A 12299-nucleotide genomic window follows, 5' to 3' on the forward strand; every position below is an offset into this window, starting at 1 on the left:
GGGGGCACAGCGCAGGGCTCTCGGGGCGGCCATGGCTGTGTGTCAGTGAGGGGGCACAGCGCAGGGCTCTCGAGGCGGCCATGGCTGTGTGTCAGTGAGGGGGCACAGCGCAGGGCTCTCGGGGCGGCCATGGCTGTGTGTCACTGAGGGGGCACAGCGCAGGGCTCTCGGGGCGGCCATGGCTGTGTGTCACTGAGGGGGCACAGGGGCAGCGCTCTCTGAGGCAGTCCCGGCTGTGAGGCCGAGCAGGCACCCGAATGTGCCCGAGCACCCCTCGGTACCCGCACCAAGGGTGCCGCAGCCCCTGCTCGGCTCCTCCCGCCACACCAAACATGGCGCCGCAGCCGGGCCCGCCCCGCCCCGCCGTGACGCGCGTTGTCAGCTGACGGCGAATTCGCCGGTGGCGGCGGCGGGGGGCGGGCGCCGGCACTCCGAGTTGTCCGCCGCTGCCGTGCGGAGCCGCTACCGGACCTGAGGCCGAGCAGCCTTCACCATGCCGTCGGAGAAGAGCTTCAAGCAGCGCCGCAGCTTCGGTGAGTCCCCCCGGAAGGGATGCAGTGGGGCTGGATCGCTGACAGGGCCCTAAGGCTGCCCCGCCGCCCTCCGGGCCTCGTCGTTCGGCGGGCGGTTGGCAGGGCAGGGCAGGCCGGCGGCGCTGTCCTGGCTGCGGGGTGGAGGGATCGGCGAAGCGGGGACGGGGCAGGTCTCTGTAAGAGCCGCGGAGATCCCCGCGCAGCCCAGGAACGGGGTTGGCTCCCGCTAACAGCGGGGCTCAGTGGCCGGAGCGGGCCCGGTGATCGGCGTCGCCGTGTCCCGGGTGCTGGGGTGGAAGGGGAGTCGCCGCCCTGCTCGGCACTGAGGTGGAAACAACCCCCGGGGTGGGCTCCGCTCCCCGGCAAGGTGGGGAAGCTTCGGATCTTGTGCCGGGGCTCTGTGTTGGATGTCCGGAGGCGTGACCGAGGTATGGAGGTGGACACCGTGCTGTGCCAGGATGCGTTTGGAGAGGGGCTTGGGATGAGGAGTTGGCCTCTCCGTACCATCCATTATCTACTGCTAAATTCCCTGGAGCCAGGAGACATCACTTTATGTTGTGTGCCAGGAGCTGGGCCTGCCTGCACCTCCCTACGTGTCTGCTCAGCGCCCGGCCGTGTCTGTGCTATTGACAGGAGAATTAAGCTCCACTTACAATTCGGTACTTGGCGCGGGGTGAGGAATTCTTTACCCGAGTGGACTGGGTTGTATGCCTCCTGTCTCCATTTAGTTATTGAAAACTAGCAAGGCATTGAAAAGAGCTGTGTAATGATGGCTGGGGAAATGAGATTAGTCCCTTTCTAGAAGGAACAGCCTTGATAGAGAGCGGTGCCAACACTTCTGTCTGTGCTTAGGATGGGACCAGAGCAATCAAAGATCTTGGTATCTGTTCATGTGTGTCAGTGGGGGAGGCTGAAATGCTCTGAGGGTAACAAGAACTGGCAGCATAACCTATTTCTGCATGAAGTATAAAATCCTATATGTAAAACTGAATTGGTGGAAGTAATTGATCCAGATTTTCTATTCCTTCTGCCTTTGGGTTAAAGGCAAGCTGCTTAAGAGAGCTTTCTGGTATGCCCACCCTTTGCTGTTCAGTTGAGCGTAAGCCACTCGCTGCATAGAAGCAGTGAGAATTTCAATATAACAAAGTCTGGTTTTAAGCTGCCCCTTTTCTTGGACTCCTCCAAAACTGTTGTTGACCCCATTGCATGTCAGCAGCCTCTATTGCAGGTATTAAGTTCAGCTAGGATGGCAGCCAAGCAGTTGCCACTGCAACTAATGTCGTCAGAGAACAGTGTTTATCTGTGGCTGACTGAAGCCTGATTTTGAACACACCATATACAATAATCTCAGTGATTTGTCCGGTTTATGCTCCTGCTACTCCAGGGAGCTCTGCTGAATAACACTGCTATGGACAAACCTGTTTCGGTTGCAAAGTTAATCAAACCTCCCTGTGCTTGCTAGGTTGACGGTTGGCCTCATTTACTCGCCGTATCTTATGTTTCTAGTTAATCTTAAAAAGGTATTTTAGTTAGCTAGTAATCTTTGTCTCTGTCCTTGAAGTGTTACTGCTGGTCTGTGAGAGTGTGGCTCACACTGTGGGATGCGAAGCAGGATGGCTTTCAGGTTCTCACTCTTGCAGTCAGGTGAAGGCTTTGCATGCTCCCTGCCTTAGTTCAGCTTGATTCATCTCCAGCTCAAAACCATGATTCACGTGAGTTGCATTTCCTTAACCAGACCTCTAAAAAGGCACACGGATGTGTTTCATGCACCCAGATTTAATATGGACTAATGAAGAGCTGAGTGATGTTACTACCGAGTGACAGGACAGGTAATGTGTCCTATGCATTAACATACCAGCAACGAGTTGGGCTGACGGGTGCTGATCTGAGCTCTTCCTCTTCCAGGAGAAGCACGTCTCCCTAGCTGAGTGTCTGTTAAAGCTGTGATGCAACATTAAATCTCCTCACTGCGAGGTGTTTATAAGATGGAGATGGCCTGGAAAGCCCTGACCTGCTGAAAAGGACTAGAGAGGTTAAAATTGAGTTTGCTGAATCTGAAAGTAGGCAGGGTATAAGCAGATGCAACTGCCTCTGAAAGGAACTGTTCCTGTTTACTTTGCCTTGGATGTGTACTTTAGCCTGGTTTATAATATCTGTGCTATTAATATTTACGTCTGAGGAGAGATGAACTTTATCCTGAAAACTGGCATGGGGAGCAGTGCAATGTTTAGGTACAGAAGAACCTACCAACAGCTTCTGCAACAACAGTGCACCCATAATCAAACGCATAATCAAACCAGAAAACTGTAATTGGTAATACTAGAATGCACAGGGTAAGCTGATGCTGCCAGGCTGAGGCTGGTCTCAGCTCTCACTTAAGTGTTGACTACTTGTGGGATCTCACAGAAATGTTACTGAATACTTACTCATTAACTTGGGTGGTGTAATTTGGTGCCATAAATTTATGAGATTAAATGTCTGCTTTAGTGGGCAGGAAATAAGGGGTGTGTGGGGAGGAAGCTGTCTCCTTTGATGCTTTCTAGGAGTCCCAGGTAGCATGCATGCAGTACTTGTCACCTTGGGTTAAAGAGCAGAGTGTCATATGTCACAGGAGAGGTTTAACTTGTGACAGTGCTTTTCCATTTGAAAACTGCTTTACCTGAATTTGCTTTTGCTAACATGCAGTCCCCTTCTTCAGTAGTGGAGAAATAAGGTAATACCACCATTAAGTGTGGATGTAAACCAGACTGTTTTTTTACTCTCTTGCAGAGCAAAGAGTGGAAGATGTACGACTGATTCGAGAGCAGCATCCAACTAAAATACCAGTAAGTCTGGTTCTTTATATTTTTCACTTCAATTTCCAGTCTCATATTCCTTTTAGTAGTTAGAAGCCTGTAAAAGAGTTATCCAAACAGGTGAAAGCTTGGCTGCTCAGGGTCACTAAGCCTGTATTTCAGAAACATTCTCAAATGAGTAGCCAGCAGTCAGTGTGGCAGAGCAAGGTGCTAGCTGGGACTGGAGGAAGTTGGGTTTCCTGTGTATTGCTGCTTCATGTTGTAACTTCAAAGAAAACCACACCCCAGCTGAGCTCTGAGATTCTCCTGAGTGTTCAGCTCTCTTCAGTGTTTTTCTTCTCTAAAAGAAGAGTCTGCAGGGGCTAGCCAAGGAGAAAACACAGTAATGGAGAGACAGATCCACCTTTCATCACCAGTCTGTACTGAGAGGGATGGAAATGCTTGTCTTCGGGAAATGGGCTTGTTTTGAGGGTCCAGAAATGCATCCTGGCTATCAGACCCTTCTGCCTCACCTTAAAGAGAAGATCAGGCCTCACCTTCTTACTCTTCTTTAGCTGGTCAGCTCCAAATGTTGCCTGAATTTTTGTTTTCTTCCATTTATGGCGCCAGAGAGGTTACAAATGCAAAGTAAAGCATCCTAGGAAGCAAAAGGCATGGATTGTGTTCTCTTGCTGATGAGTTCTTTGCAGCTGGTGGCCTTTGTGTGATGGCTGTCACCGTGGTAGGCAATAAATGCTTAGGGCTGGGAACAGGGAAGGTCTTAGGAGATCCTGGTTGGTGGAAGAGAGAACCCTATTGGATGCCTCAGCCTTTGGTACTTAGTTGTGAGAGCTGATGATCCCTGTGAATGGAAACTACTGTGAACAGGCTGCTTGCAAACTGTCTGCACTTCAGAACAAGTTCATTCACAAAGCAGTTGTTGCCTCCATGTCAAGTAGAAACCAAAAAGTTTCAGCTTCTGCTCAGCTTTAAAGCTGTTTCATCTTGAAGCTGCTGCTGCTGTTTCACTGTGTTGTTTGGCATAGGAACAAGTTCTATTTTACAGCACAGATTTTTTTTTTTTCCACTTTTCTGGAATGCACAGTTTTCCCAAGGCCCTTTCCTAACAAATCTTTCCTGACAGAGGATTGCTTTTTCACCCACCTTTCACAGATCACTTCGCTGTAGTCCCCAAGCTCTATGACCACAGATGGAAAGACACTGATTTATAGCAAAACTCTCATTTTAAGTCAGCCATGGACATATTATTAGCAAAAATTCAGAGCAACCTAATGAACTTGGTGAAGATGCATGATGCAGACTCCCAGCGATGGCAAAGGCCTGCTGGGATCTCTGGAGGCTTCCTGGGGTTGCTTGTCTGTGTCCTAACTTGGATCATTGCCTCATTATTATCATTAGCAGTCACGCTAGCTGGTAAATCCCCCCATGCTATAAACATCCTTTATTTTGCCATTGGAAATACGATCTATTGGTCGCAATCTGCCTTTTAAAAACAGTGGTGTATTTTTTCCCAGAATGAGCTAGCATTTGTTTACACTGCTATAAGGAAGCCTTTGTCTGAAATAATTAAATTGGCTTGCTATCTCTTCACCTGAGCAGATTCTGAATATCCATACAGCCAGGCCTCGTGAGCATGGAAATGATCCAAGCGGATGGTATCACGTTGCTACCGTTGCTTTAAAAACAACAAACCCCAAATGGCTGTGGAAACAGGAGTGCACGAATTCTGAGATCATTTCTTAAAAGCAGGAACTATATACAGTTGCTGGGCAGGGTGCTGCTTAAATTGGCAAATCCGCAACTTCCTTGTGAATTCAGTAGTTACTACCTAGCTATCTTGATGGAATTAGTGGTTCCTAAGTGTGCTGTCTTGAGACTAAGGAGGAGAAAGTTCTCTCCTTTGGGGCTTTATAGCCTTCAAAGGTAGCTTTCTCTCATCTGTTAGAGTTACCATGGGAGGTGAATGGAATCACAGTAATCTGGAGATGTAGTTCTTAGAAAGAGAAGATCTTAAACTGGAGAAATTCTAGTGAAAACTGCTTGGATTCGCTGGCTTCTATAGCAGCCAAAGTCCCTAGTCAGCCACTGTAATGTGTTACAGTGAAGTGTGCTTTATCTTTTATTGGGTTTCCTTGTTGCTGGGTAATTCAGTGCTAGATTAAATGATTCCAGCAAATGAGCTGTTCTGAAACTGCTCTGAAGCTGTGATATGTGCTGTTAAAACCCTCCTTGTTCCCTCTTTGTGCAGGGACTCTTGTGAACAAAACAAGAGGAGCACATGAAGATACTTGTAATTGTTGCTTTTCAGATGTGAGAGGCTGCATTCACAAATGAGGGGAAATGGAGTTTAGCATAAATGCTCGTACTTTGCTCTGTTTAGAATGGAAGGGGGAGATGAAGGCACCAGACACTGCTTCTGCCTTTCACATCTTCAGCTCCTTTCTTTTTTGTGTTTCTCCTTAGGTGATCATTGAAAGGTACAAGGGAGAGAAGCAGCTCCCAGTTTTGGATAAGACCAAGTTCCTGGTGCCAGATCATGTTAACATGAGCGAGCTAATCAAAATTATCAGGTAATGTGCTTTGGTTTCAGTGTAAGATGAATCAGCCTAAGATTGTATTTCTTAATTCCCCACCTGGTGTATGCATTTGGGAACAATACATAGAAGATTCATCTCATGAGCCCTCAGGATCATCACTGGGACAAACTGGTGTTTTTCCTTTGGCTTTGCTGGGGAAAAAACCAAACCTCTGAAAATTGCTGTTAGTCTGCTTTCAAGATACGTAACTGACTCCCAGAGATGTAGGAGAGAGTGTGGGGCCATGAATCCCTGCTTAACATGGGTGTCTCTGGCCCAGGGCTCCAGTGCTTCCTGCTTGGCTATTTTAGGCTGCCTTCCTTCCCAGTGTTCCTGCTGGGAGTCCCTCTCTGGAGTGCTTGCCTCTTCCCACCCACTGGAGGGGAGCGTGGGCTCCCAGCCAGAGCTCTGAGCTACTGCTCGGGGTTGATGTTGGCTCCCTCTGATCCTGAAATGAGGTTTCCCTCAATGGTAGTATCAGTGTCTTTTTTGTCCAAGCTGTTTGCAGACCATGGCTTGAAGACTGCTCTGCTCAGGATGCTTGAGCTTTGCTTACAACAGAAGTCAAAGAGGACATAGGCATGGAGTGGAAGTTGTGTGGTCTGAAAGTGGTCAGAAGTCCTGCTAGAAGTGCATGTCTCCTGGCTTAAAGGGAAAGCTGAGTTCTCAAGTGGTAAACTTGGAAGTCAGCAGCAAACCAGTTTGCTTTTTCATTTGTCATGGTGTAGCCCGGAGCTGGTTCATGGAGGCCACAAGCTACAAAAACTGGGAGCTGTCAAGGTTGTCCAAACAATCCCCCGCCTTCAGGGCTTGTACAGAAACTGCCTGTAACAAATGAATCCCAGCTCCTACACGAGTAAGAAAGTGAGATAGGGCTTTGGAAGCATGATCCGGATTGCTTAAGTCTGACAGAATATCTCATGGAACGTTAAAGACCTTGGGCAAAAAGATCAACAGCAACTGATGGAATTTTCCCACCTTTTTGCTTTGGCTTTATTGTTAATAGATAACTTGGTACCAGCTAGGCTTGGTCCTCTGCCAGCCCTTCTTGTTTATAGCAAAGCCTGTCCTACCAGCCCTCAGGTGGCTGCTGCCTTCTCCCATCCTGCTGTCCCTGAAGGTTTGGAAGGGTTCCTCTTCAGGGAGGCTAAATAAAGCTTTGTTCCCAGCTGCTGCTGCCCCTCAGCAGTGAGCAGAAGTGGCAGGAAGCTCTTTTCATGTGTTGTTTCCTCCTTTCTTTGGTTGCACCTCTACATAGAATCATAGTTAGGGTTGGAAAGGACCTTAAGATCATCTAGTTCCAACCCCCTGCCATGGGCAGGGGCACTTGTCTAACCTCCTCTTGCTTACTGTGAAGTAGGCAGGGAGCTCCTGTCTGCAAACCTGCTTTCCAGTAGGCAGCTTAGCAGAAATACCTGTCCCCCTACCCCAGGCAGAATGAATGATCCAAGAGGAATGCTGAAGTTTAGATGATTACTGTGCCACACAGTCTGTCATTCTCTGCCCTCCCTGTGATGCTTCTCCTGGGCAGGAGGAGATGAAGGTGCAGGGTGCTCTGAAGGTTAAACACAGGCTGTTACAGAGCTGGTGACAAAGTGACTTTAACACACCCAGGGCCTTCACATGGAAGCTCTGCCCGGCCTCCCTGCCTGATCTCTCAAGGTCAGCTTGGGTTTATGTTTCCAGTGAGATGCTGCTGAGCTAAGGTGCGAGCCAAAGGGCCCACAGGCTGTGCACGCTCCCTGGTTGTGCAGGGATCACCTTGGCTTCTCCTTTTCCCTCCAGTTTAACACGCTTGTCGAGAGGAGCCTTTCCAGAGGAAGAAGGGCTCCTGCCAGTGGCTGTGTCTGACTGCACTGAGTAGGTGACCTCAGTAGAGCTTGGGGGTGGGAAGCAAAAGCCTTCTCCAGTGGCAGAGCTGCTTTGGGTGGGGACATCTTCAAACTGCTGCCGGTGGTGAAGGACTTTGCTTTGCTGCCTGTTGTAAAGAGATGCCGAGTCACCCCTGTCACACTCCTTCCCCCTTCACTCCCCCCGACAGGCGACGCCTGCAGCTGAACTCCAACCAGGCGTTCTTCCTCCTGGTGAACGGACACAGCATGGTGAGCGTTTCCACACCCATATCCGAGGTGTACGAGAGCGAGAAGGACGAGGATGGGTTCCTCTACATGGTGTACGCCTCTCAGGAGACTTTCGGAGCGCAATCTTCTGTCTAAGTCACGCGAGTGGCTTCTAGCCTAGGATTCTGGTTTACCCTTGGCCATCACCCCCACTCTTCCCCACACGCACCCCAGGGAAGCAAATGGATGTCACCTATGCTCTCAGTACTTTAGCATAGTCTTGCTTTAGCAGGTGTCTCATCTTACCTTGCCTTGTTTGTAACTATTAAACAGTACAGACGAGCACCTCCCGCTTTGAAACCTGCTGTAATATTCCACACACAGGCACATTTGTGTTTCTGGACTTTATGAATGGAACCCGATCGTGCATGTGACAAATTGCAAACAAAAGGGACACTCGGTTGTCTTCTAACAAGCAAACAGGCACCGGGGAGGAACTAGAGTGTTTCATGTGATAGTTTTTTGGAAAAATCTCACTTTTATTCCTTAAAACTTTCTTTAAAAAAGTAAATAAATAATGGGAGGGCTTCTCATGAGAGCAAAAACGTTTTAATGTTCCACAGCGGAACAGCTCAATCAGACTCGTGTCAGTGCTGCAGCGAGTTAAGGCGAGCCCTTGGGGTGAGCTGGGGGGAGTCCAACTCTTTTTGTCTCTTGTTTTTTGTGGCACTGCAAGTGTAGGAACAGTGCCAGTATCTGAAGTACTCATAATACCAAACACCACAGCTTTATTGTAGTTTTAGGAAGTGTTTTAACTGTAAAGTACACACCCAGACAGGTAACACTGAAATAAACTCCAGTCTGTGAAGAATTCCCAGTCCCTGCGTTCAGTGAAACACCGTTTTCACATGAGCTCGCTTCCAAAAGATTTCCCCCCTCCCTAACCTGGAGTTTTGCTGTTCCCTTGACAGGAGGAGGTAGTGGAGGGACCCACTGGCAGCACTGGGGATATGTGTGGCCAGCCATGGAGCGGGCCAGTGTCTGCTAAGACACAAGCGTCCTCGCTCTTCCCATTGGCTTGGCAGGGCCCTCCATGCTTTGCTGCACCCCTCCTGTTGTAGCTGCCGCTGGAATTACCAGCCCATGCTGCCCAACCAGTCTGGCACTTGTTTGGGTCAGGGAGAACGGCTTTTGGAAGCAGCTCAGGCCCAGGAGCTGCTGCCCAGTCAATGAACAAATCATTTTTGCCATCACTGATGTTTCCTGCCAGTTGTATGGGGTTGGGACGATGCTGGCATTAGGCCTGACCTGAGACAGCCTTTGCAGAGGAAGGGTATTATATGGGACTGGTGTTCTCCTCTGGAGTTGTTGTCAGGTGAAGCATAGCAGGATGAGATTACTCATGTATATTATGTGTCTGTAAACTAACTGCATCTGTTACTGGAAGCTAACTACTATAACGGGGGAAAACCAAGCAATACTACTGCGCCTCGGCACTCTAGCTCAGCAAGGTGTACACTTTTTACTGCCTACACCTCTCTGCATGCATCTCCTTCACAAGGCTGACTGACTTGGGATTTTTCTATTGTTTTTTTGTGTTTGTACTCCAATGTAAACTTCTAAATGCAGCTTGTTTTACGTTTATTGGTGTAAGGAATTGTTCAACTCTTAACTGACAACCATACTTGTAATTACAACGTGATTGACTGATACTCCTGTACAAATGTCGCTTTTTTAAACTTAATACAGTGCTGATACGGATGGATTACATCCCAATTTCTCTATGGCTCGTGTGGTTATTTCTGGACAGCTTGCTTAGGTACAGGACCCGCTTGTGCTGATCACTGGGAGCAGCTCAGGGAAGAACCACAGGTAAAACCATTCTGCTCCATAGCCAGGTATGGCCCAGGGTGTCCCTGCACACCCATGGCTTCCCATATCCCCATTTTGCTGTTCCTGCTTGACCAGCCTCTCCCTCAGCTTCTGATTCCCGGTGCTCTCACAACCAGGACTCCGTTCCTTGGGAATGGGCCCAGGCACTGCCCATGGAAGGTTTAAGGACACAGCAAGGTGATGATTCCTCCTGCTCACCCCAATCTGTGCCTTGCTCTGCAGTCAGTGCATGAGGGCCAAGCCAATGTGGCCAAGTGGAACCTGGAGACTCAGCTGCTGCCTTCCCTTGGAACAGGAGACAGAGCCTCCCTGCTCATCCTGCCCACAACACTGCCTTGGGCAGCCACTGGAGTTGGGCCACTCTGGGTAACAAACCCTTTCAGAGCATCTTTCCTTGGCGCAGCCAGGATCCAAGAGGTTGCAAGCATCAGGATGGATTTGTGCTGACAGACAGATGTCTGTAGGTGGAGAGACAGCAGCAGCAGTTAAAGGAATTAAAGCCCCCTGGTAAGTGCCAGGCAGGAGAAGCCCCCACATAGGTGAAGCCCCTTTAAATTAAGAAAAATACAAAGGGATTCTGTTTAATTCTTTATTTTCCATACATTAAATTTACTCAGATAAAAACATTCTAAAAATGTACAATTTTACTTTTAACAAAGTATAATAAAACATAAAAATCCCAATACCAGAATACTTGACATTTACAATTCAAAATCAAATTAGCTGAATATTAAATATTTACAAAACTATTTAAAATATTTATAAAGTTACATGCACAATTTATAATACTAGAATTGACTGAAGTAAAAGAAATGGCTCAAATGGAGCAGGAGTTTCCTTCATTCCTAGTGGAAAGTTATGTCCAAGAGAAGCTATTAAACTGCACTTGAAAACACACAGGATTTGCTTTCTGCTTCAGTACCAACACGGTTCTTCCTTACGTGAGGAAAAATGGAAGGGAGCAAAGGGGCAGATCCAAGGGCTCGGTACAGGAGGTGTAGTCAGGCTGCAGCCTCTCCCACCCAATGTGTTTCCTGGCCTCTGGAAGCGCTCAGTCACACGGATTTCTCTCCAGCTCTGCTCACATCCCTCTCATTTAACAGCATTCCACACTATCCCGAACGCACAGCTCCGAGCTCCGTGCCCTCTGGTAACCAACCAGGCAGCGAACCCACGTGCTGGGGGTTCAGATGATGTCAGGTTTATTCTGGGCAGGAACCAGGCTGTGTTTCATTTCCGAGTACCCTCACCCTGCAGCTCTCCGGCCAGGAATAGCACGGGATGGAATCCGGGTAATGGCGAGGCCCGGCGTTAGTTAACCTGTTATTTTTGGAAGCCTGGCACTTAATTTGCCAGGATTTACAGACCGTGGCATGACAAGGTTCCACAAAAAGGGGAGTGCAGCGTGCTCTGAAGGAGGAGCCTCATGGAGTGCTCTGATCCATACCCCATTTGATGCAGTGAGGCTTCCCTTTTCACCCTCCTGCTGCTGGGCGTCAGCCTGGCCTAGTTATTAACACGTCAATTCCAGGCTGCCAGCGTGACGAGGAGCTTGCTGGGAATTCCATCCCATTTCCAGTATTCCCATTGCCAACACTCCCAAATGGAAACCGCACGCTGTTTGCTCCTCCCAATGGAAGCCTCGAGGCTAACTTCTCCGTGCCCCTGCAGGGAAGGACTTGGGATTCCCTTTCTCCTTTGCGTTTAAAAATCACTTCCACTCCACAGTGAAATCCACTTTGAGAACTAATTCTTTTGATCCTTCTAGGACACAGGAATAAATAGCTTTCTTTGAAATCCCCATCTCTCAATGTATAAAAATAGGTTTTAAGAACTGGTTCTTTCAGCGAAGCTAGAACTACAATTCTAAAACAAGCTGCCTTGCTTTTTGGGGGGTGAAAAGATGGATTTGTGCCTTTTAAAGACAGATGTAAGGGTCGTTTGACAGACCTGAAGTGCTCTGTTCAGACTTACCGACTTTGGTGGTCTGTGGTACTTTGAACAGCGTTTGCTCACAGATCCAGAGCCACAGCTCGCTGGGTGTAGGGAAAGCTTGGGAATCGTTGTTTAGCTCATCAAACACTCACACTGCTTTATGGTACTTGAGACTTCTGAAGTTGAACTTACCCTAAAACCAGGCTTTGCCACTTAAAATCATTACCTAAAAGTACACGTAAGCCACTTAAGAAACATCAGCCTTAACTTCACACAAAGGAAACGATCCCAAAGACAGCTCTGAAGAAAGGAATGAAAGTTTGCTGGATACAGGTTCAGTCTGACAGTCGTTTTGTGACAGTTTCGACACTGATGAATGTTAGACGACACGCTGTGCCCAGCTCTGGGCATTAAACCAAAACAGAAGTGGTACAGAAATTAGTATTCCTTACTTTTTTGCTGTTGATTTTTGCTATTTTGAGAGGGTTTTTAACACCTGCATGTGTG

General features: G+C 48.4%; 1 protein-coding gene across 1 annotated transcript; it reads left to right on the forward strand.

Moving 5' to 3' along the window:
* Positions 1–375: 375 nt before the first annotated feature.
* Positions 376–9738, forward strand: MAP1LC3B (microtubule associated protein 1 light chain 3 beta). The gene is made up of 4 exons (XM_061369957.1): positions 376–533; positions 3303–3358; positions 5792–5898; positions 7946–9738. Exons 1-4 carry the CDS (start codon positions 494–496, stop codon positions 8118–8120), a joined length of 378 nt encoding a protein of 125 aa, XP_061225941.1. The 5' UTR covers positions 376–493; the 3' UTR covers positions 8121–9738.
* Positions 9739–12299: the final 2561 nt, after the last annotated feature.

This window comes from Neopsephotus bourkii, unplaced genomic scaffold, assembly GCF_033783945.1.
Source record: "Neopsephotus bourkii isolate Nb327-2 ecotype Australia unplaced genomic scaffold, CSIRO-AGI_Nbou_v1 NB_1525, whole genome shotgun sequence".
Lineage (NCBI taxonomy): Eukaryota > Metazoa > Chordata > Aves > Psittaciformes > Psittacidae > Neopsephotus > Neopsephotus bourkii.

Excerpts from the sequence above, each read along its gene's own strand:
- MAP1LC3B (XM_061369957.1), top strand. The coding sequence starts at position 494 with ATGCCGTCGGAGAAGAGCTTCAAGCAGCGCCGCAGCTTCG. Across the intron at positions 534-3,302 it reads CAAGCAGCGCCGCAGCTTCG|AGCAAAGAGTGGAAGATGTA; the intron begins GTGAGTCCCCCC and ends ACTCTCTTGCAG. Across the intron at positions 5,899-7,945 it reads GAGCTAATCAAAATTATCAG|GCGACGCCTGCAGCTGAACT; the intron begins GTAATGTGCTTT and ends TCCCCCCGACAG.